General features: G+C 67.9%; 1 protein-coding gene across 1 annotated transcript; it reads right to left on the bottom strand.

Moving 5' to 3' along the window:
* Positions 1–785: 785 nt before the first annotated feature.
* FASN (fatty acid synthase) lies at positions 786–18,745 on the bottom strand. Its single transcript, XM_081804198.1, has 42 exons — positions 18,611–18,745; positions 16,855–16,990; positions 15,992–16,144; positions 14,667–14,840; positions 14,329–14,529; positions 14,103–14,225; positions 13,901–14,016; positions 13,671–13,805; positions 12,660–13,131; positions 12,383–12,570; positions 12,106–12,295; positions 11,429–11,523; positions 11,183–11,317; positions 10,878–11,081; positions 10,613–10,728; positions 10,121–10,296; positions 9,843–10,034; positions 9,679–9,759; positions 9,383–9,562; positions 8,992–9,171; positions 8,709–8,912; positions 7,774–8,078; positions 7,133–7,525; positions 6,891–7,058; positions 6,690–6,808; positions 6,428–6,582; positions 6,090–6,293; positions 5,771–5,921; positions 5,505–5,683; positions 5,291–5,410; positions 5,010–5,132; positions 4,702–4,925; positions 4,412–4,613; positions 4,150–4,301; positions 3,946–4,037; positions 3,536–3,687; positions 3,193–3,438; positions 2,739–2,927; positions 2,196–2,426; positions 1,862–2,085; positions 1,668–1,766; positions 786–1,543 (listed from the first exon to the last, which is right to left on the bottom strand). Exons 2-42 carry the CDS (start codon positions 16,979–16,981, stop codon positions 1,154–1,156), a joined length of 7,560 nt encoding a protein of 2,519 aa, XP_081660324.1. The 5' UTR covers positions 16,982–16,990; positions 18,611–18,745; the 3' UTR covers positions 786–1,153.
* Positions 18,746–19,023: the final 278 nt, after the last annotated feature.

The raw sequence follows: 19,023 nt of genomic DNA, 5'->3' as shown, positions 1-19,023 counted from the left end.
CTGAGGAATATGGAGGTGCCCCTGGTCTGTTTCTGTGTTCAGCACATCCTTTTAGAAGGCTACAGGTGGACCTGATCCCCCCCGGCCCCTGGATCTCTGGCTGCAGGGTCCAGCTTTCCCTGCTCATTCCCACCAGCTGGCTCAGAACTCACACCGCCCCCTGCACCACTGGTGTCCACCTCACCCCTTGGCTCTCAGGGTTCAGATGCCCAGGGAACCTCCCTGCCCCTCTGACTTGCTCTGATCCACCTTTGCCTAAACCAGTGTGATGGTCAGTCTCTTGTTCAACTCGGCTAGTTATGCAAACAGTAGCGTAGGTATTGCTGTGAAGGTATTTTGTTGATGAGATTCACACCTATGACCACCTGACTCCAGGTCAAGGTTACTCTCGATGGTGTGGGTAGGCCTCCTCAAGGGAGGAGAACAATCCCAAGGTTTCCCTGAGGAGTAAGGAATTCAGGCAGGAAGCAGTGCGGGGGGAGCCCACGCTTGCCCTGGCCGATCTGTTGAAGCGCCCGGCGGGATGCCTGTCCTACCGGCTGCTTCTCTAGCAGAGCAGCCACCGTGGCCCTCCGGGAGCCAGGCGCTGTCCCCGGGTCTGAGCGCGGCGGGGAGCAGAGGGGCGCCCTCCCTGTCGGAGGAGGGAAGAAAGGGTGACTGGAGGCCAGAGCTCAGGTGGGGTTTAGCTGTGGGGAGGCAGACACCTCCTGGTCTTTACGGGCAGCGCTGCTGGAACACAGTCCAGACGTGGTTCTGGACACGGACAGTTACAGCAAACTCCAGAATTCAAGCAGCAATATGAATCATGTTTCTTGAAAAACGAATACAGACGAACACGGAATGGTGCCCGGGCGCCCTGGGCTGCTCCTATCCACAGGCCCCTGCATCATGGGGGCCCCAGGGCTGGGGCTCCCGCGCCGCCGGCCTTCACAGGGTGGACGAGGCCCTGGCGTCTCCCCAGCGACGCAATAAATAGGAGGATCGAATGGAGGACCGAGGCGCAGACCCACGCGGCGCACCGGGCCCCGCCCGGCCGACCCTTCACAGACCGGGGCAGGTCTCCGAGTCGGCGGCGGCGCACAGGGCGCGGGGGCGGGGCTCCCACCGGCAGGACCCCCACCCCCACCCCCACCCCCGGGGCCGCGGGGGGCGCCTAGCCTTCCCGCACACTGACGCGCGGCTCGGCCAGGGAGCTGTGGATGATGCTGAGGATGGACTCCAGGCCGCTGCCCTCCAGCAGCGTGCGGTGGTCCCCCTCGATCACGTGTACCGACACCTTGCCGTCGCACACCTGGGACAGGTTGTAGTCGGCGCCCAGGCCCTCGCCGTACACGCTGCCGGTCTTGGCGCGCAGCAGCGTCACGTTGCCGTGGTAGGTCGCCCGCGGCGTGTACTGCTCGGCCGCGCGCAGCTTGTGGTAGAAGGAGCGCGCGGCGAAGGTCAGCTGGCGGCGGTCCAGGCCCGCGTGGCTGCGCTCGATCAGGTCCACGGCGGCCGCCACGCGCTCCCCCAGGTCCCTGAGGGGCAGCAGCGCCTCCAGCACCTGCGGGCCGGGGTGCAGGACGGGGCTCTGAGCGGCGCGTGCCCGGCGCACAGCCCCGCGGGGTCTGGACCCGGCTGCGCGCGTGCGCGCTCCGCTCGGGGCTGCAGGGCGCCCCCCGCCCCACCTTGTCGTGTTCCACGTCGATGAACTGCTGCATGAAGAAGCACATGGCCTCGGCCTCGGCCTCCGCCTCGCAGCCCGGGGTCATCTTGGCGCGGTAGCTCTGTGGGGGGAGAAGGGGCTGCTGCAGCCGGGCCCTGGACTGCGACCCTGGGGCTGCGGCTGGGAGCCCACCGACGCCCCCGCGGCGGCCCTCACCTGCGTGTAGGCCAGCACGTAGGAGTGTGAGCCGTCAAACAAGAAGAGGCTGTGGTGTGAGGGGGCCGGGCTCTGCTGCGCAGCCTGCAGCTGGGAGCACATCTCGAAGGCCACACAGGCCCCGAACGAGTAGCCGGCGATGCGGTAGGGCCCCTCGGGCTGCACCTGCCGGATGCACTCCACGTAGTAGGCGGCCAGACTCTGGATGCTGTCCAGGGGTGCAGCTGTGGGGCAGAAGGAGGCTCAGCGGCAGGCAGGAGGGGACCCTGGGTGGGACACGCACACCACCCTGCCTTATTGCGGGGTGGGGACCGCCTCGCAGGACGGGTCACACCTCGGGTACACTGCAAGCCGTAGGTGGGGATGCTGAGCTTGGAGGCCAGGCTGTGGAACACGATGGTGGAGCCTTCGATGGGGTGCACCAGGAACAGGGGTCGCTCAGAGCTCTGCACCAAGTTGAGCCGTGTCAAGGTCGGGCCCTCGGGGTTCACCAGCAGGGTGCTCAAGTTCAGCTGGGCCTGCTGACCGGTTCTGCTGCTGTCCTTGGCCGTGGGGGCGGCCAGCTCTGTAAGGAGGGGGCAGATGCCGGAGGGCCAGGGCCACACAAGATGCCCCACGCACAAACACGACGACGGGCATGGGTGCACACACCCACCCCTGACGCGGGCTGCTGATGGCCAGGGCGGGAAATGGGTGGGGGCCCAAGGCCCAACTCAGGGCTCACAGGAAGGGTCCCGATGGACAAGCCCTGAGCTGGGGGAGTGGGGGGGCCGCTTAGGCTGCTCGCAAGCCTGCTGCTCCGGGGACGGAGGAAGAGCTGGGGCCAAGGTGGCCCAGGGACCTTCCCCTTTCTCCAGCTTCCCTCACAGCCACGCACCGTTAGCCGTGCCCGCCTTCGAGGAAAACTCCTGCAACTTGCGGAACGTGAGCTGCCCGATGTCCCGCGTGGACAGCAGCAGGTCGTACCCGCGCTCCAGTATCTGGCGCACCTCCACGCCCATGAGCGAGTCCAGGCCCAGGTCTGCCAGCGTGCTGTCCAGGTTGATGGTGGCCAAGTCTCGAATACCTGGGGACAGGTACTCCGTTGGCAATTTGGGAGGGAGGTGGGGCGGGGCCCTGGGTAAGCGCGGACACCTTGGCGGCTAGTCCCCTTCCCAAACCACCATCACCGTGGTTATGGCATGTGACCGCCCCCCCCCCGCCCTCAGTTCCGAGCCGACCACTGGAGCCTGTCCCCTCCCGGAGCAAAAGAGCACGGCCTCTTCCTGCCAGGGAAATGGCAGTTAGCGGGAGCTGAGGGTCTACAGTGCAGGGACGGCGGGCTCCCTCACCCAGGACGTGGGCCACCGCCTTCATGAGGTCCAGCTGGGCACTGCCATCACCCTGGGCGGTGGTCTTCTTCTCAGCCAGCACAAAGCTGCTCAAGACGGCGTGGGGCTGGTTCAGAAAGAAGTCCAGCACCTCCAAGCAGGAGGTGATACGCTGAGGCAGCGTCCCACCAATGACCATTTCGTTGGAGCCCATTGTCTCCAGGATGATGCCCACATCTCCGATGGCGCCCCACTGCACCGCGAGGCCTACAGGAATACAGGGCCAGCGAGCCGGGGGTGAGCGGGGGCACGCAGCGGGGCGGCGGCAAGCGGGGGCTGCCGGGCGAGAAGCGAGCTGGCCCACCTGGCAGGCCATCGTGCTGGCGCTTCTCACATACGCGCTCCATCGAGGAGTTGGCGAAGCCGTAGTTGGTCTGGCCGGCGTTGCCGCGCCCGCAGCTCACGGAGGAGAAGACCACAAAGTAGTCCAGCTCGGGGCACGCCGCCCGGGTCACCCTGTGGATGCTCGAGTCACACCCTGCTGGCTGGCCCAGTCCCCGCCCCCACCCCGGCCAGCGTGCCCAGCAGCCTCCACTTCCCTGAACACCCAGCTCAGGCCCCAGCAGAGGCCTGCTGCTCAGTCCCTGAGTGGCAGCGGGAACTCTGCGCCAGGGTACACACAGGTCAAGAGAGGCGGCTGCTCCCAGCATGCACCAGGTCAGAGCCAGGCTGTGTTGGGGGATGGGGACAGGGTTGGGGGATCGTACACCTCACCTGTCCAAGTTCACGGTACCGTCGTACTTGGGCTTGTTAACATCCTGGAAGAACTCAGGGCTTTGATTCTCCAGCATGGCATCTCTCAGGACCTGAGGGTGAGGGGTTCTCAGCACCTGCCCTGACCTCACAGCTCTGGAGGGCTCAGCCTGGGAGGGCGCTTCCCTGGCGGACCTGCTCTGGACCCTTCAGAGTTGCACTCACCATGGCCAGGTTGAAGACGCCACCCACAGGCCCCAGCTGCGTGGCCTCTGCCATGAGGCTCCGGGCCCCATCTGGTGAGCTGGCGTCGCTGGTGGACACCAGGACCTGCACGCCCTGGCGCCTCCACTCACGGACTTGCTTGGCCTGGTAGCCTACGGGACACAGGGCAGTGTGGTTGGGCCAACCGGGCTTCTGGACCAGAGAGCTCACGAGCGCTGAGCCGACCACCCCCCACCCCGTCCTGGCCCTCGGGACTGCTCACCTGTGCGGATCCCAGAGCGAGAGGTCAGCACGAGTTTCTGGGCCCCTCGCAGCACAAGCCACTGGGCCAGCTCGAGGCCAAACCCGCCTAGGCCCCCAGTGATGACGTAGCTCTTGTGGGCTGGGCAGAAGGTCTTGGACACAGCTGTCATCAGTGTGGGCCTGGTCACCTGTGGCACCATCTCCCGCTCCTCCTTGAGCACCTGCAGCCCAAGCAGCACCCCCAGCTCAGGCACTGCCCTGGGGAGCTGGAGCCGGGGGCGCCGGGGGCGCCGGGGGCCCCGCGCTCACCTGCACGACCACTTTGCCGATGTGCTTCCCTTGGGCCATGAAACGGAACGCGTCCTCCACGCGGTGCTTGGGGAACGTGGTGCACTTGAGGGGCCGCACCACACCGTCCCGGATGCCCGCCCGCAGCAGCGCCGCCACCTCCCGCCAGTCGCTGCCCCGGTCATCCATGAGCGCGTCCAGCAGGATCCCGTGGAAGGTCACGTTCTTCAGGAAGACGGCCATGCCTGGGTGGGAGGGGGGAGGGCTCAGCACTCACGGCCCCCAGCTGACCCTGCGGACCTCTCCCGCCCGCCCGCTGCCCGCCTCACCCAGCTGGTGGTTGTTGGAAAGGTCGAATTTGCCGATCTCCAGGAACCGGCCGTGCTGGGCCAGGCAGCGCACGCTGGCCTGCAGCTTCTCCTCCGCCAGAGAGTTCAGAACCAGGTCGACACCTTGGGGGGGTTGGGGAAAGAGAGGTCCTCTCCGTCATGACACTGGCCCCGGCCCAGACCTTGCCCCGCCTGGGCCCGAGGAGGACGGTGGCGACGCGGGCGGACAGCGACTGGTGGGCGTGCCAGGGCCGCCGCCGGGGCCCGCGAGCTGCGCTCACCCTTCCCGCCTGTGTGCCACAGCACGTGTTGTTCGAAGGACGTGTCCCGGGAGTTGGCAAAGCTGGTGTCGCCGAGCTGAGGGAACCTGGCCTGGAGGTACGTCCGCTTCTCGGCGGACCCTGGTAGGGAGAGGCGCATGCTGCTGAGCCAGGCCGCGGGGCGGGGGCGGGGGCGGGGGCAGTGCCGGGCTCGCGGGAGGGCTGGTGGACTGACCCACGGTGGTGAAGACGCGGCAGCCCAGGCTCAGGGCGATGGCGATGGCGGCCTGGCCCACGCCGCCCGAGCCCGAGTGGATGAGCACCGTCTCCCCGCGCTGCATGCGCCCCCGCACCACCAGCGAGTAGTAGGCAGTAGAGTATACCACGGGCACGGAAGCTGCCTCCTCCAGGGTCCTGCGGGCACAGCACACGAGGTCAGCTTGGGCCTGAGCCTCGGCCGTGGCCGCGAGGGGCGCCGGGCTCACGGTCCCGCCGACTCACCAGCTAGACGGCACCTCCCACAGGAAGTCCTCAGACAGCAGGACGGAAGTGGCCAGGCCCTCAGCGGGCACCAGCCCCATCACACGCTTGCCACTGGCGTCCCGGCCAGAGAACTCCATGCCCAGCATACAGTCCCGGGAGGCCCATTTCCCTGGGGGTAGATGGTGGCGGTGAGCCCTACGTCTCCCCGGGTGGGGGGTGGGGGCGCCCGGTGCGCAAGCTCAGGCCTGAGGAGCCTCCAGGGTCAAGGAGCCCTCCTCTTCCCAGTCCCTGGCCTGGAGCGTTTGCTCTGGCCACGCTTGCAGGATGCAGTCCATACCTGGGATGGCGTCAGGGGAGAGCTTGCCCGTGGCCAGCATGACGTCTCGGAAGTTGAGGGAGGCGTAGCTGACGGTGCAGAGGTGGACGCCGGGGTCAGTAGGCTGGGCATGACGCAGAGGGGAGCAGACCCAGCGGATGGAGGAGAGGTCCCCCCGGGTGAGGACATTCACGAAGGCGTGCTCGGTCTGCTCCTCTGGCAGGCCTGAAGGCGACAGGAAGTGCGGCTGCCACAGGGGCTTCCTAGCCAGGGCCCCCCAGCCCCCTGTCACCCTCAGACCACCCGGCTATAACGCAAGGAGCTGGTGGGGGCCAGGGAGGCATCTTGGGGGGGCTCACCATGCTCCAGGGGGAAATGGCGGAAGGCCCCCCAGGACCCGTCCCGGTAGACGTTCATCACGAGGTCCCCCTGTAACACCTTCTGCAACTCTGAGGAGCTTGGGTCCATCTTGGGGATGGGGGAGGTGCTGCTGAGGTTGGACACCAGGATGCATCTGTGGGCAGACACACAGGTGAGGGGAGGCTGGAGGAGGGGGGGAGAGAGAGGGCAGGGCAGGGGGGGGAGGGAGAGAGGGCCTGCAGCTCTGTGGCTGTCTCTCACCGAATCCGGTGCCCGCCAGGCTCTCGGCGGAGACAGTTCACCATGCCCACGACGCCCGAGGTGGTGCAGCTGAAGGCCGTCAGCCACACGGGGCGGGAGGAGTCGTTGGCCAGAACGTTCTGCGGGACGAGGGAAGGGCTGGCGTCTGGGTGGGTCCCCAGGCCCGTGGGCATGGTGCTGGGGGGCCCGGCAGAGACTGACCTTCAGGGAGTCCACCCATCGGAAGCTGGTGTCCTCCACAGGCAGGAAGACGGGGCTGTCCTGCGGGGCCGGCCGGCGGCGGCACAGGAAGAGCGCGGAGCCGTAGAAGGACCTCTTCAGGGCCACCAGGTGCAGGGACGCCCCGGCAAACAGACCCTCCCACTCGTCCTGCGTGGGCGGGGCGGGGTCAGTGCTCAGCCAGCCTCCCTGCTGCAGCCCCGGCCCCACCCCCGCCCCTTCACCTGGCTCAGGAGGCTCTGCCCGCCTCGCTGGGGCTCCGGGCAGGTGAGGAAGGCAACCGTCTCTCCCAGCAGGTGTCCTCTGAGCAGCGTGTGCAGCAGCAGGAAGCCGCCCTCCTTGAGAGCGGCTACCATGTTGCCGAGGGCCGTGGCTGGGTCCCGGAGGGTGGCCACGGCACAGTTGCACACCAGCAGGTCAGCCATGCCCAGGCTGCTGGGGGCAGGGTCTGCAGGGTCCCACTGGCCCCGGGTTGTGCCATACTCCTGCAGCTTGGCCTGGACAGCCTCCAGGGCCTGGGGGTGGCGATCCGTGGCTGTGTAGTCCAGCTGGAGCAGGGGCTGGGTGTTGAGCAGCGCCGGAATGCGGGAATACAGGCGGCCATCACCAGCCAGCACCTGCAGGTGGAGAGAGCTTCCTGGACCAGCTGCCCACCGGGCAGGCACCCTGATCCGAGCTGGCGGACATCTGCCAGAAAGGCCCACCCACCCACGCTGCTGAGACCACCAGCTAGTGTCCTCCCCCAGAGCCCACCTTCAAGCAGGGCGGAACGGTCAAGGACACGAGGGCAGCCTCGGCACACCTTCTGACAGGCCCTGGCATTCCTCACGGCTGAGCCTGCCTGGAGCTGGGTCCACGCACCCACCTCTACAATGTGCATCCTGGGGCTGCTCAGGTTCTCCAGGGCGGTGTCCACGCAGGCCTTGAGTGCCGGGGAATCGAGAAGGCCGTGGAGCAGGGGGTCGTCATGCAGCAGGGGCTTCTGCTGGGCCAGTAGCTGGTCCAGCTCCAGCTGCAGGCTCCCATTGAGCTGGAGTTGGCAGGCAGCTCCCAGCAACTGAGGCAGGCCCTGCTGTGGGGGCTCCCGGGGCACCTGGGCCCCATCCAGCCCAGGGACCACCATCTTTAGCCCCTGCTGGGCCACCTTGGTCTGCAGTGCTTGTGCCAGCCCTGGGGAGGGGGGAGATGGGCATTAAGGCGAGGTCTCACTCGGGCCAGTGTTCCCTAAGCACCCCCACACAGCAGGGGTCTGCTTAGAGCAGGCATCCATCAGTAACCAGGACCCAGGTGACCCTGTCCTCCCAGGGCCCACTGCCTGGCCCTGCCCCTAGATAAGCAAACAGATGGGAGGGACGAAGTGGGCAGCCTGATCCTCTAGGACTAGGAACTACCCCCTGGGTGGGTGTCGTCGAGGCGTGAGCTCCATAGAGGCTAGGCTCCCTACGGAGCGTGGGCTCAGTGCCCTCACATCCCCCGCGGCGCTCCAGCCCCCCGCCCGTTATCCCCCACCCATCAGCGTGGGTACGAGCCCTCACAGGGCCTGCCGGGCCAGGTCCCCGTGGCGTCACACCCAAGTGGCTGGCTGGGGACACAGGCAGGAAGGACCAAGCCTGTCCTTGTGCCCTAAACTATCCCTGAAGACCAGGAGCCTCCCGAGGAGGCGAGTTTCGGCTCCTGTGAAGCAGGAGGTTGTCAAGCTGGAACGGGTCCCAGCGAAGGGCTGTGTGGGAAGCTGAGAAACTCCCTTTTGCCAGAGGCATCCGACGGAGGCTGGAGCACAGTGCAGGGGCTGGGCCTCACCCCTGCACAGCTGCAGCTCGTCCTGTAGAGCTGCGTTTCCAGCCAGGAGCCCCCCCTCCACGTAGGGAGTGAAGCAGAACTTCTCCAGGATCGGGGCGAGCTGCTCCTGCTGCCTTCTCGGGGCCACGGAGGTGTGTAGGCCCGAGATGAGGGTGCCGCCGGCCACCATGTGGTTCAGACAGCTGCTCACCACCACGTCAGCCACTGCGGGAAGGAGCCGGTGAGCGTGGGCCGCGGCCGGCCCGGCGGCGCAGGTGGGGGGGGGCCTGGGACTCGGGGCTACCTTGGGCCTGGCCCTTGAGCGAGTACACCTTCTGCCGGTGAGTGGCGGGGTCGACGTGGATGGAGGTGATGCGGGTGGGCAGGCGCAGGGAGCGCTGGGCCATACTCAGGATGGACATCTGCAGCACGGTGTCCAGGAAGGTTACCCAGTTGTCCTTCCACAGCAGCTGGCCTGTGTAGCCTGTGACAGAGGGACCGTCGGCGTGGCCGGGCCGGGTCTCTCACGCTCACGGCACCCCGCCCTCCACACACCCCTCTGTCCACAGGACTCGGGCGGTGACGGAGTCCCGTGGCACCTGGATCCTGGGCAGCAGGTCAGGCCCCGTGCGGCCTGAAGGGAGGCGGCCCCAAGGCTCGTGCCCTGAGCATCAAGGGAGGATGTGGCGCCCTACCTCCCAGGTCGGCCTCCAGAATGCCCTGGAAGTAGGGGCCATAGTCGTAGCCACGCAGCCGCAGCTCCTTGTATACGTCCCCCTGGGACAGGTGGAATGCGGCCGTGGGGTCCGTGGGGTCCGGGCCCTCCTGGCTGTCGAAGAGCTTGGGGTCAGGCTCCTCCCACTGGTACACCTTCCCTATGGGGGGGGCAGAAGAGCCTGAGGTGCGTAGAGTGGAGCTGGCCACCAAGGGTCCACTCAGAGGCCAACCCCCACCAGAGAGCCCGTGGCCTGGCCGGACGCCCTCTGCTCACCGCTCACGATCAGGTTGCCGTTCTCAGATACCTCAAAGGTGCGGGAAGCCTCCAGAAGCCGCACTTCCAGAGCCACAGTCCCTGTGCACAGCAAGGTTGGAGATGAGCAGCTGGGGTCAGCCGTCAGCATTCCTGCCCTGACCCCGGCGGCCACCCCATCTCACCGGTCTTGGGCAAGATGGTGGCCTGGTGCAGCGTCACATCCTCAAACACCACGGGCATCTCTTCCATGTTCTGGCTCAAGGCACGCGCCAGAGTCTTCCAGACCAGGCACAGGTAGCCGGTGGCGGGGAAGAGGACGCGGCCATCGATGCGGTGGTCCACCAGGTAGTGGTCGGGGGACTCGGGGCTGGTGTCTGTGTGGGCTGGACCTTAGTGCCAGCACCCAGGAGGGAGAAGGCACCCTCGCCCCGTCCCTCAACTGCCCTCAGCCCCCACTCACCAATGTTGTAGATGGTGGCAGCAGACGAACCGCTGGAGCCGCTGGGGAAGTCCCCGGCGGCAGGCACGTCCCAGATCTGACTGTGGTCCCACTTGATGTGGGGGGAGATGAGAGGAGTCCCCCGGGGAACCGGGAACTCCATGGGTGGAAACAGGCCATTGGGGTTGGCATCAATGCTGGGGGGTGGGGGAAAGGTGTGAGGCGCACGCCTGGGCTGGTGGCCTTGCCTGGGACTACCCCGTCATACCCTCGGCCAACCGTCCCCCACGAGACCCCAGAGATCACCAAGACGGGGTGGGGTGGGGGCCATAGCAAGGAAGCTCGAGGCGGCCCAGCACCCACCAGCCCACTTCCGGAGGACAACCTCAAGGCCACCAAGCAGCCCTATTACCACGCTTTGCTGTCGGGGAGAAGCTCCGGGTGGACCGCCCCCTCCCCCGCACCGGGAACCCGGCCCCGTCCCCGGCGGCCCAGCAGGGGCAGCCGACCCACCCCAGCAGGTGCAGCCTGCCCACGTTCCTGAGGAAGAACTCCAGGTTGTCTCTCTGGTCCTTCTTCATCAGGGGGATGATGGTGCAGCTGGGCTTGACGCCTCTCTTCAGGACGCCCTGGTGAGGCAGACGGGCTTGGCCTTCCTCACTGGTTCCCACCTGCCCGCAGGCCCAGACCCTCGGCTTCTCTCGGCCGACGCACCAAGACCACCGTCCCTCCTGGAACCGGCCGGCCTTCCCCGCCCCTGGCCCCAGCTGGTGCGCACCTGCAGCAGGGCGTGGGGGGCGATCTCCAGCACCACGGCGTGCTCAGGCACGTGACGCAGCGCCTCCTGGAACAGCACCGGGCTCACGAGGTTGTTGACGCTGTACTCCGCCGAGGACGTGCGGGCCAGGCTCCCTTGCCACTGGGCCTCGGGGATGGAGGTGCTGAGCCAGCGCGCCGAGCGGGGCCTTGGCTCCCGGATCACCTGCGCACGTGACGCCGTCAGCCGTGCTGGGCCTCCGCCCCCGCCGCCCTGCCTCCAGGAGGCCCTGCCTCCAGGGAGCCCCCGTAGGGCGGCCAGCCCACCTTCTTGAGTGCCTGCAGCAGCGTGGGGGCGATGGACTCCATGAAGTAGGAGTGAAAGGCCATGCCGCCTGTTTGCACCTCCTTGGCAAACACGCCCTCCTGCCTCAGCTGCTCCATAAATGTGACCACCTGGGCCTAAAGACAGAGGTGTCAAGGGCTGGACGAGTGCGACCGGTTCCCCACGCAGAGCTCCCCCCGAGGGACGGGGAAGGGACTTGGGGATGAGCCTCGCCTCCCAGGGCCCACCTGAGGTCCTGAGATGGTCACTGTGTCTTCGGAGTTGTGGCAGGCGGGCACAATGCCAGGGGGACAGCGTTGTTTACACTCCTCCCAGGACAAGCCTGTGGGCAGGGATGGCCTCAGGGGGCGGGCTGCGGGGAGCCGGGGCCCCCACCCGAGAGGAAGCGCTGCCCGGGACAGGCCCTAATGACAGGGGTGCAGTAATGACAGCCGCGGAGCGGGGCCTTTACGGGGCACTTTCGCTCCTGCCGCGTTTGATCTCGAGGGAGGACACCTTCTCTGTTGTCCCACAGGTGGGGAGCCAGGTCCTGGGCCCCCGACAGGCCTCCACGGGCCTCGGCCCCTCCCCTGCAGCCCCTCAGGGTGGTGGCTCTCTGAGGTGTCCCTCCTGTTCCCAGCCCAGCCTGCCTGAGGCACGAGAAGGTGCCCACGGAAGGGAACCACAGCGAGTCACCCCAACACTGACTTTCTTAAAAGCTCCCTGGCTTCTTGCGTGGGCGGGGGGCACTCTTGTCCCCACGTGGCTTCAGCCCAGCCTGTGGTGACGATGGCTGCGCATTTACTGCCGGCCGCAGGGTGCTGGGGTGGGTCGCAGCGTCTGCCCCGTGTGAACAGGAGGAAGGCCAGGGACGCCCCTGAGGCTGGTGGGGGGCGCGGGACGGGGGAGCACAGAGGACACCCACCCACGGCCGCCATGGCCCCCGGTGGGATGCTGGCCTCCTTGATGCACTGGCCTCTCCAATAGGCCGTGAGGACGGCCTCCTCCTGGGAAAGGCAGCCGTCTGCGTAGCCACAGGCCACCTCCCCCAGGGAGTGCCCGATGATGCCATCGGGCCGTAGGCCCATGGAGGTCAGCAGGTCTATGAGGGCGATCTGGTGGGGGAGAGGGGCATGAGGAGTCTCGCCTGCCCGGCCACCAGCCCCGTCCTGCCCACTGGCCCCCGGAGCCCAAGGACGCACCTGGATGGCGGTGAGGCTCACGAAGGAGTGGACGAGGTCGTCGAAGCAGGCCTCGTCTGTGCTCAGGAGCAGCTCAGACACCTGCAGGCCCAACGGCTTCACGGCCTCGTCGGAGCGCAGGATGGAATCTCGGAAGCTGTGCAGGCGCATGAGGCTCGACCCCATCCCATGCCACTGCGCACCCATCCCTGTCCCGAGGAGAGCTGTCAGGGGTGGTGGCCGCGGGGCCAGCCTCCCGCTCACCCTCCCGGGAGGGCCCGCACAGCCGGCCTCTCACCAGAGCAGATGAACCAGAGTGGACGCTGGCCAGCAGGCGGCTGCTGGGCCTCCTGCACCTCCAGGCCGCCCTCCTCACCTCCCAGCACCGCGTAGCCCCGGAAGGGCATGGCGGTGGGGGGGATGGCCGCGATGTCATTGAGCATGCTCACGAAGGCCAGGTCCTGGCTGTGCTGGTGGCCCTGCTCCAGCAGGCAGTGCACGGCCTCCAGGGTGCGCCCGCTGGCCCGCAGCAGACGGGGCAGGGTGACGTACGGGGTGGCTGGCGAGGGTCGCCGCAGATTGGGCCTGAGGACGACGTGCACGTTGGAGCCGCCAAAGCCAAAGGAGCTGATAGCCACATTGCCTCCGCGGACGGGCAGGGGCCGGTCCACCACCTGCAGCCGCCCCTCCCGGAGTGCGGGGATCTCAGTGTTCGGGCTGCGGAAGTGCAGGTTGGGGGCCCAGAGCCCGTGTTCCAGGGACAGCAGCACCTACAGGGGGCTCGCAGTTGGTGGGGCAGCTGGCCTCGGACTCCCTGCACTGCTGCCTGGGGTCGGGCCCACCCGACACAGCGCAGGGACCCAGGGACCCAGGGACCCTTCCCGTCTCTGGGCCCCATGCCTTCACCTGGGGCCCCAGGGCACCCCCCAGACGGACGGGCTGTGGGCCTGGACACAGAGGCCCCCTCAGCCAGAGCTCCTCCCAGGTCCCAGTTCTTGCAGGAATGGTAAGAGGTTACAATGTCACAGCCCCAAGGAGCCTAGAGCACCAGGGGGCCCCCGCCGCACCCAGAAGCTACCGGTGCGTGGTCTCCCCACAGGCCACCCAGCCCCCCCCCGGCTGGTCAGGAAGACTGTGGGGCAGGTGGGCAGCCCCTGCGCCCTCCTCTGGCCCACAGGGAGCAAGGGTAGAGACTGGTCACAGGCTTGTGCCCGGCTGTCCAGGCCTCAGTGGCTGGCACCCCTCGGCCCAGTCTGTGGGAACCCCCCCTTGCGTGGCAGGCAGGACAGCTCCGGACCCGCCCACCTACCTTGGCCATGGCTGCGAGCCCTGAGGCGGGCTCTGGGTGCCCCATGTTTGACTTTGTGGACCCGATCAGCAAGGGGTCCCGGCGGGTGGTACAAAGGGCTCGGTCGATGCTGTTCAGCTCCTGGGGGTCGCCCACCTGTGGAGCACAAGAGGAGGGTCAGGATCCCGCCCAGGTGCCTCTTAGGCCTGGGGCGTGGGGCGTGGGGCGTGGGGCGTGGGCGGGGCACTCACCATGGTCCCCGTGCCGTGGGCCTCGATATACTCCAGAGACTCTGGGGCCAGCCCAGCCGGCTCGTACAGGGAGCGGATGAGCTGCTCCTGGGCCTCCCCGGAGGGGAAGGTCACACCTGTGGGACGAGCCAGGCCTCAGCCCCCGGCCGAGCGCCACCTGCCGCGGCCAGGCCCGGCCCCCCAGCCCCCGGCCGGCACCCACCCTGCTCCTTGTAGCCGTCGGTGTTGGTGCCGGCGGTCAGGATGGTGGCATAGACACGCCGCGCCAGGGACCTCTTGGTCAGCAGGACGACCACCACGGCCTCCGAGCGACAGTAACCGTTCCCTGCGTGCGGAGGGCACCTCAGGCCCAGGGGCTCTGCTGCTCCAGGCCCCCGGGCCAAGAGCTCTGGGGCCACCCCTGCCCTTCCCGCCCACCGCTCGCTCACCAGACTCGTCGAAGGACTTGCAGGTGCCCTCAGGACTGAGCATGCCCAGCTTCATGAACTGCACGGAGGTGTTGGGCTTGAGCAGGATGTTGATGCCCCCCACGATGGCGCTGGGGCACTCCCCGCTGCGCACGGCCTCGTAGGCGTTCTGCAGAGCCATCAGGCTGGAGGAGCAGGCTGTGTCCAGGGCGATGCTGGGCCCTGCGGGCAAGAGCACAATGGGGGGCCCGGCGGCTCCAGCAGGGTGCCCTCCACTGGGAGCCCATGGCATGGACGCCTTGCGCTGGCCAGCCTTCCTGGGGGAACCAGAGGCCCAGCGGGGCTGGGTGGGTACCCACCTCTAAAATCAAAGAAGAACGAGAGACGGTTGGCCATCATGGCACGCTGGCAGCCCACCATGCTGTAGCCCAAGAGGGTCTCAGGGTCTCGGCTGAGGGCCTCTGAGGCCTCGGAGCCGCTCACGCCCACCCAGACACCGGTGTGTGTCCCTCGGAGTGACGCTGGGTTGATGCCTGCGGGAAGCAACGGTAAGACATGGCAGCTGGGCCTGCTGCCCAGCTCTGGAGCTAAGTCCTCCCTCTTAGCCTGGCTCTGGAGGGGTCCGAGCAGGGCAACCAACCCAGGTAGGGCTGAGGACAGATAACTGGGTCACAAGGAACCCAGGGCCCAGGAGACAGGTGGGGCTCCAGGCTCTGGGCCAGGCAGAGGCCAGAGAAAGCTGGAGGTGAGGACAGAAGGCAGCACTGTCCCCAGGATACTCCCCTGGCCCCTGGTGTCACCAGTAGGGTCTGGCAAGCCCCAGTGACCAATGAGCACCCAAGCACCAAGGGCAGCCTACCCTAGGACAGGCTAAGATAAGGGAACACAGGGAGACAAAGGCTGAGTGTCCAGGCTGGGAAAGGAGGGAGGGACCCTGGCCAGCCTCTGGAGAACGGCGTCCAAGGTCTCTGCTGGCCCTTCCCTCCAGGGCACTGTGTGCCTGCAGCAGTGTCCCGTGTGGGCCCCAGGCCTGGCTCGCTGAGCAGCAAGCAAGCTAGAAGGCCAGGCAGCCTGCCCGCCTGCCTGCGGTACAACTGGCCGGCTCCCAGGCTCCCCCTCAGGCCCGGGCTCCCCCCACCCACCTGCGGAGGCGCCACGCCCACGTGGCCGGCCTCCTCTCCCACCAGGCAAGATGTTTAGGCCCCTGGGGCGGTAGAGACAGGTCTGTGCCCCGTGACAAGGGACAGCTGTCTCGAGGCACTTGTACAAGACCAGACACAGCCCAGAGAAGGGGAGAGTGGAGAGCACGAGTCCTGGGGGCCAGACCCCACCTCCTGCTCTGCCTGGCACTCCACCCTTGCCCCAAGACCAGCTGTACTTTGGGGAGGGAGGAAATTGGGGCATCAGGGCATGCCAGGGACACTGTGTGTGTAGTTGTGAAACCTCAACCTGCTCCCAGGCCCACGCCTCCCACACCTCCCCAAGCCCATGGGCCCTACACCAGGGCCCAGGAGAGCCACAGCGCCTTGCGCTGCCTCCTTGGTAATTTTTGTGTTTTCAGACTCCTGCTTTTAAAAGTGATAAGAAGCAATGCTGTCATAATTTCTGGGGAGGTGGGAACCTCAGGGACGGGCCCCTAGCCCCGAGGTGGCCATCGTTGGCCAGCAGCTTCATGAGGACCCACCTCCGTCCAAGATGGCCTCATAGGTGACCTCCAGCAGCAAGCGCAGCTGGGGGTCCATAGTGTGAGCCTGCTTTGGGTGGACCCCGAAGAAAGAGGCGTCGAACCTGGATAGGTCCTTCAGCTTGCCAGACCGCCTGGGCAGGCCGTAGAGTCCTGCAGACACAGACAGGTGGAAGGCTGTGGGCCCTGAGTGACCGACGGCAAAGGCCCTGCTGTGACAGGGAGCCATGAGCTCCCGGGGAGACTGGGCAGGGGCTGGTGGTGCTAGGTCTGGGGTGCCACTTGGGCGACATCACCCTGCTTTCTGAGAAGGGGCCCCACTGGGCAGCCGTGTGGGAGGTGGCCTCGGAGCAGAGCCCAGTGGGGACAGTGCCCTCCTCCTATCCACCACTGCCCTAGCTGGAGACCCTCTGCCTGTCCTAAACTGCCTGGCTGCTGAGGCCGGCCAGACTCCGCCACGCTGACTCACATCCCGTAGATCAGGTAGAGCTGCTCTGCAGAACAACCTACTGGGCGGGAGGGAGTCAAACCAGCTTCCAGAGAGAGCCTGGCCTCTTATGTGGCGGTAGCTGGCTGGGCTCGGAGGGACAGGGTGCCTGCCCACCTGGCCTCACCCTGGATCTGGTCCCCCAGCAGATCACCCAGCTCGGCTATAAAACGGGCAGATGCATGCTCAGGGTCGGCCCTCAGCCTCCTGTGGGCCCCCAGTCCCCAGCCTCGCCTTGGTGACCAGTGGCTCTGCCATTGGGACTGGGGCTCAGGCTGGAGCTGGTCTGCCCTGGGCAGCCAGGAGGCCGCATCCAGAGCAAGAACAGGAGAGGGTCCCCTTGTGTGGGAGGGGAGCGCGAGGGCCGCCCACTCACCTGCCTTCCACCTCCTGTCGTCGTCTGTCACCATGTCTACGCCGCCGATGAGATTGGCCCAGAACTCCTGCATATTGTCCGACTCGGGCAGCTTCCCGGACATGCCAGCAATCACCACCTCCTCCATGGCTGCTCTCTGCAGGGAGGGCAGCGTGGGAGCCTGACGCTGGTCAGCTCTGGCAGCCACACCACCAGGAGGCAGCCTCCCACCGTCTCCCCTGGCTTCCTGACCCCACAGCACCACCTACGGGTTTGAGAGCAGTTGGTTAGCTCCTGCGCGCTCTGCTGGCTGGGACAGAAGCCGAGGGCGTATGGGGTGGGGGTCCATGCTGGTCCAGCCAGCCCTTACTTGTCACATGTGGGGCCCCGGCCTGGGTGACTACACCATGGCCCTGCTACCCTCTGTCTGCCCCCCAACAGTCGGTGGGCTCTGCAACCTGCTGCTGGGGTCCTGGGAGAGGTAGCAGGCAGGGCCATCCCAGAAGAGCGGAACCCTTCCTGGGACAGGGCCACTCGGCCATCAGTGTGTTAAGAGCTGACCCAGGAAATCAAGCAAGCAAAAAAGAGAGGGTGCCAAAGTTTGAGCGAAAAACATATGAGCGTGGGGGGAACACCGGCCCACACTGACCAGTGGGCCCTGCACCCTGCATCCCAGCTTGTTCTCCATGCTGGGCAGCCCATGAACTGCCAGGGTTTGGAAGGGACGTGGGGGGAGGGGTCCCTGCAGGGCTCCGGGGAAGAGACGGCCCCTACCCCGCGGTGGATCCACCCAGCCAGTCTGACCGCCCCAGCTGGGTCCAACCTGGAGAACCACTTGGTTGGGGGCCAGGCGAGTGCTGCCCACACCCGCACACCTGTGCCGGGGAGGCCTCAGGCTGTTTGACCCCCCAGACCCAGGTCCCCCGGGGCCCCCTGCAGAGAAAGCCCGGCCACAGAGGAAGGGCGCTCTTGGGTAGCCCCGAGGGGGCAAGGCCAGGGCTGGCCGGGCAACTTCCGCCGAGGCCGCAGGGTCTCGTGGCGCTAAGGACCGGGGGTCACGCCACCCCCGGCCGTCCCGGGTCTCCCGGTCTCTCCGAGCGAGGGCGCGCGGCAGAGAGCAGCGTCCCCCTCGCGTGGCCCGGCGTGCCTGAGCCCCGCCGGGAGGGAGCCCCACCCCCAGCGCCGAATAAAGAGCCCTTTGGAGGCCCAAGAGGCATCGGCTCGGGGGCGTTTGCTGCCTCCAGAGAGCGCCCGCTGTTCTCCCCTACTTGCTATTCACGCCGAGTCCGGCGCGGCCCGGGCAGGGGCTGGAGACCCCGCGGCGCCGGCCTCGCCCCGCCGCCCGCCCTCCAGAGCTTCGGGGCTCCGCGCGGCGCCCACGTGACGGGAGCCGGTTCCCCCCCCCCACCACCCTCGCCGCCCGGCCGCGGCCCTCCGGCACCGGGGCTGGGGGATGCCGCGGGCGGAGGGGCTGGGCGGTGCGCCCGCGTGGCCCAGCCCGCGACCAAAATGGCTGTTCGCGGCGTGCCCGGCGTCCGCCCCTCGCTATCGCCCACCTGCCCCGCCGGGCCCGGGCGCAGCGCCGCCGGCCCTCCAGCGCCGGGATGCCGGCGCCCCGCACACCCAGACCGGGGGCCCCGGAGCCCGCGGCCCGACGGGCCGACCCCTCCCCGCGGGAGCGCCCCGAGACCGGAGGGTGCGGACCGGCGGCGCCCCGGAGCCGGGCCGTCCCCCCCCAGGGCCCCCCGGTCCCCGGTCCCCGCCGGGCCGCTCGTACCTGGTCCGGGCGCGGGCGGCGGAGCGGGCGGCGGGGAGCGAGGATGGAGCGCGGTGGCGGAGGGGAGGCCGGGCCGCTGCCGTCTCTCTGGCTCCCTCTAGGCCGGCGCCGACTCTATTTAACCGCGGCCGTCCCAGCGCGGACACGCCACATGGGCTGACAGCTTGGCTGCGCCGCCCAGGCCAATGAGCGTCGGGGCTGCGCCCCGGGACCCGGCGCGCCGCCGCCGGTGGGGTGATGCCGCGCGCCGCCGAGCCGCCGGGACCCCGCGCGGGGGCGCGCAGGGTTGGGGAACCCAGCACTCCGGGGGCGCCGGGAGGGGCGCCTCAGCACCCCCGCCCCCTGTGCCCCGCCCCCGCGGGTCCGTGGCGCGGAACCGCCGGAGGCGCACGCGCACGCGCAGGGGACTGAGC

This window comes from Leptonychotes weddellii, chromosome 15, assembly GCF_054177405.1.
Source record: "Leptonychotes weddellii isolate Sample4059 chromosome 15, ASM5417740v2, whole genome shotgun sequence".
Lineage (NCBI taxonomy): Eukaryota > Metazoa > Chordata > Mammalia > Carnivora > Phocidae > Leptonychotes > Leptonychotes weddellii.
The sequence above is the reverse complement of the archived record's forward strand: the minus strand, read 5'-3'. Positions and strand labels throughout refer to the sequence as shown.

Excerpts from the sequence above, each read along its gene's own strand:
- FASN (XM_081804198.1), bottom strand. The coding sequence starts at position 16,981 with ATGGAGGAGGTGGTGATTGCTGGCATGTCCGGGAAGCTGCCCGAGTCG. Across the intron at positions 10,297-10,612 it reads GGCAGGCTGCACCTGCTGGG|CATTGATGCCAACCCCAATG; the intron begins GTGGGTCGGCTG and ends CCCACCCCCCAG. Across the intron at positions 8,913-8,991 it reads GCTCAAGGGCCAGGCCCAAG|TGGCTGACGTGGTGGTGAGC; the intron begins GTAGCCCCGAGT and ends TCCTTCCCGCAG.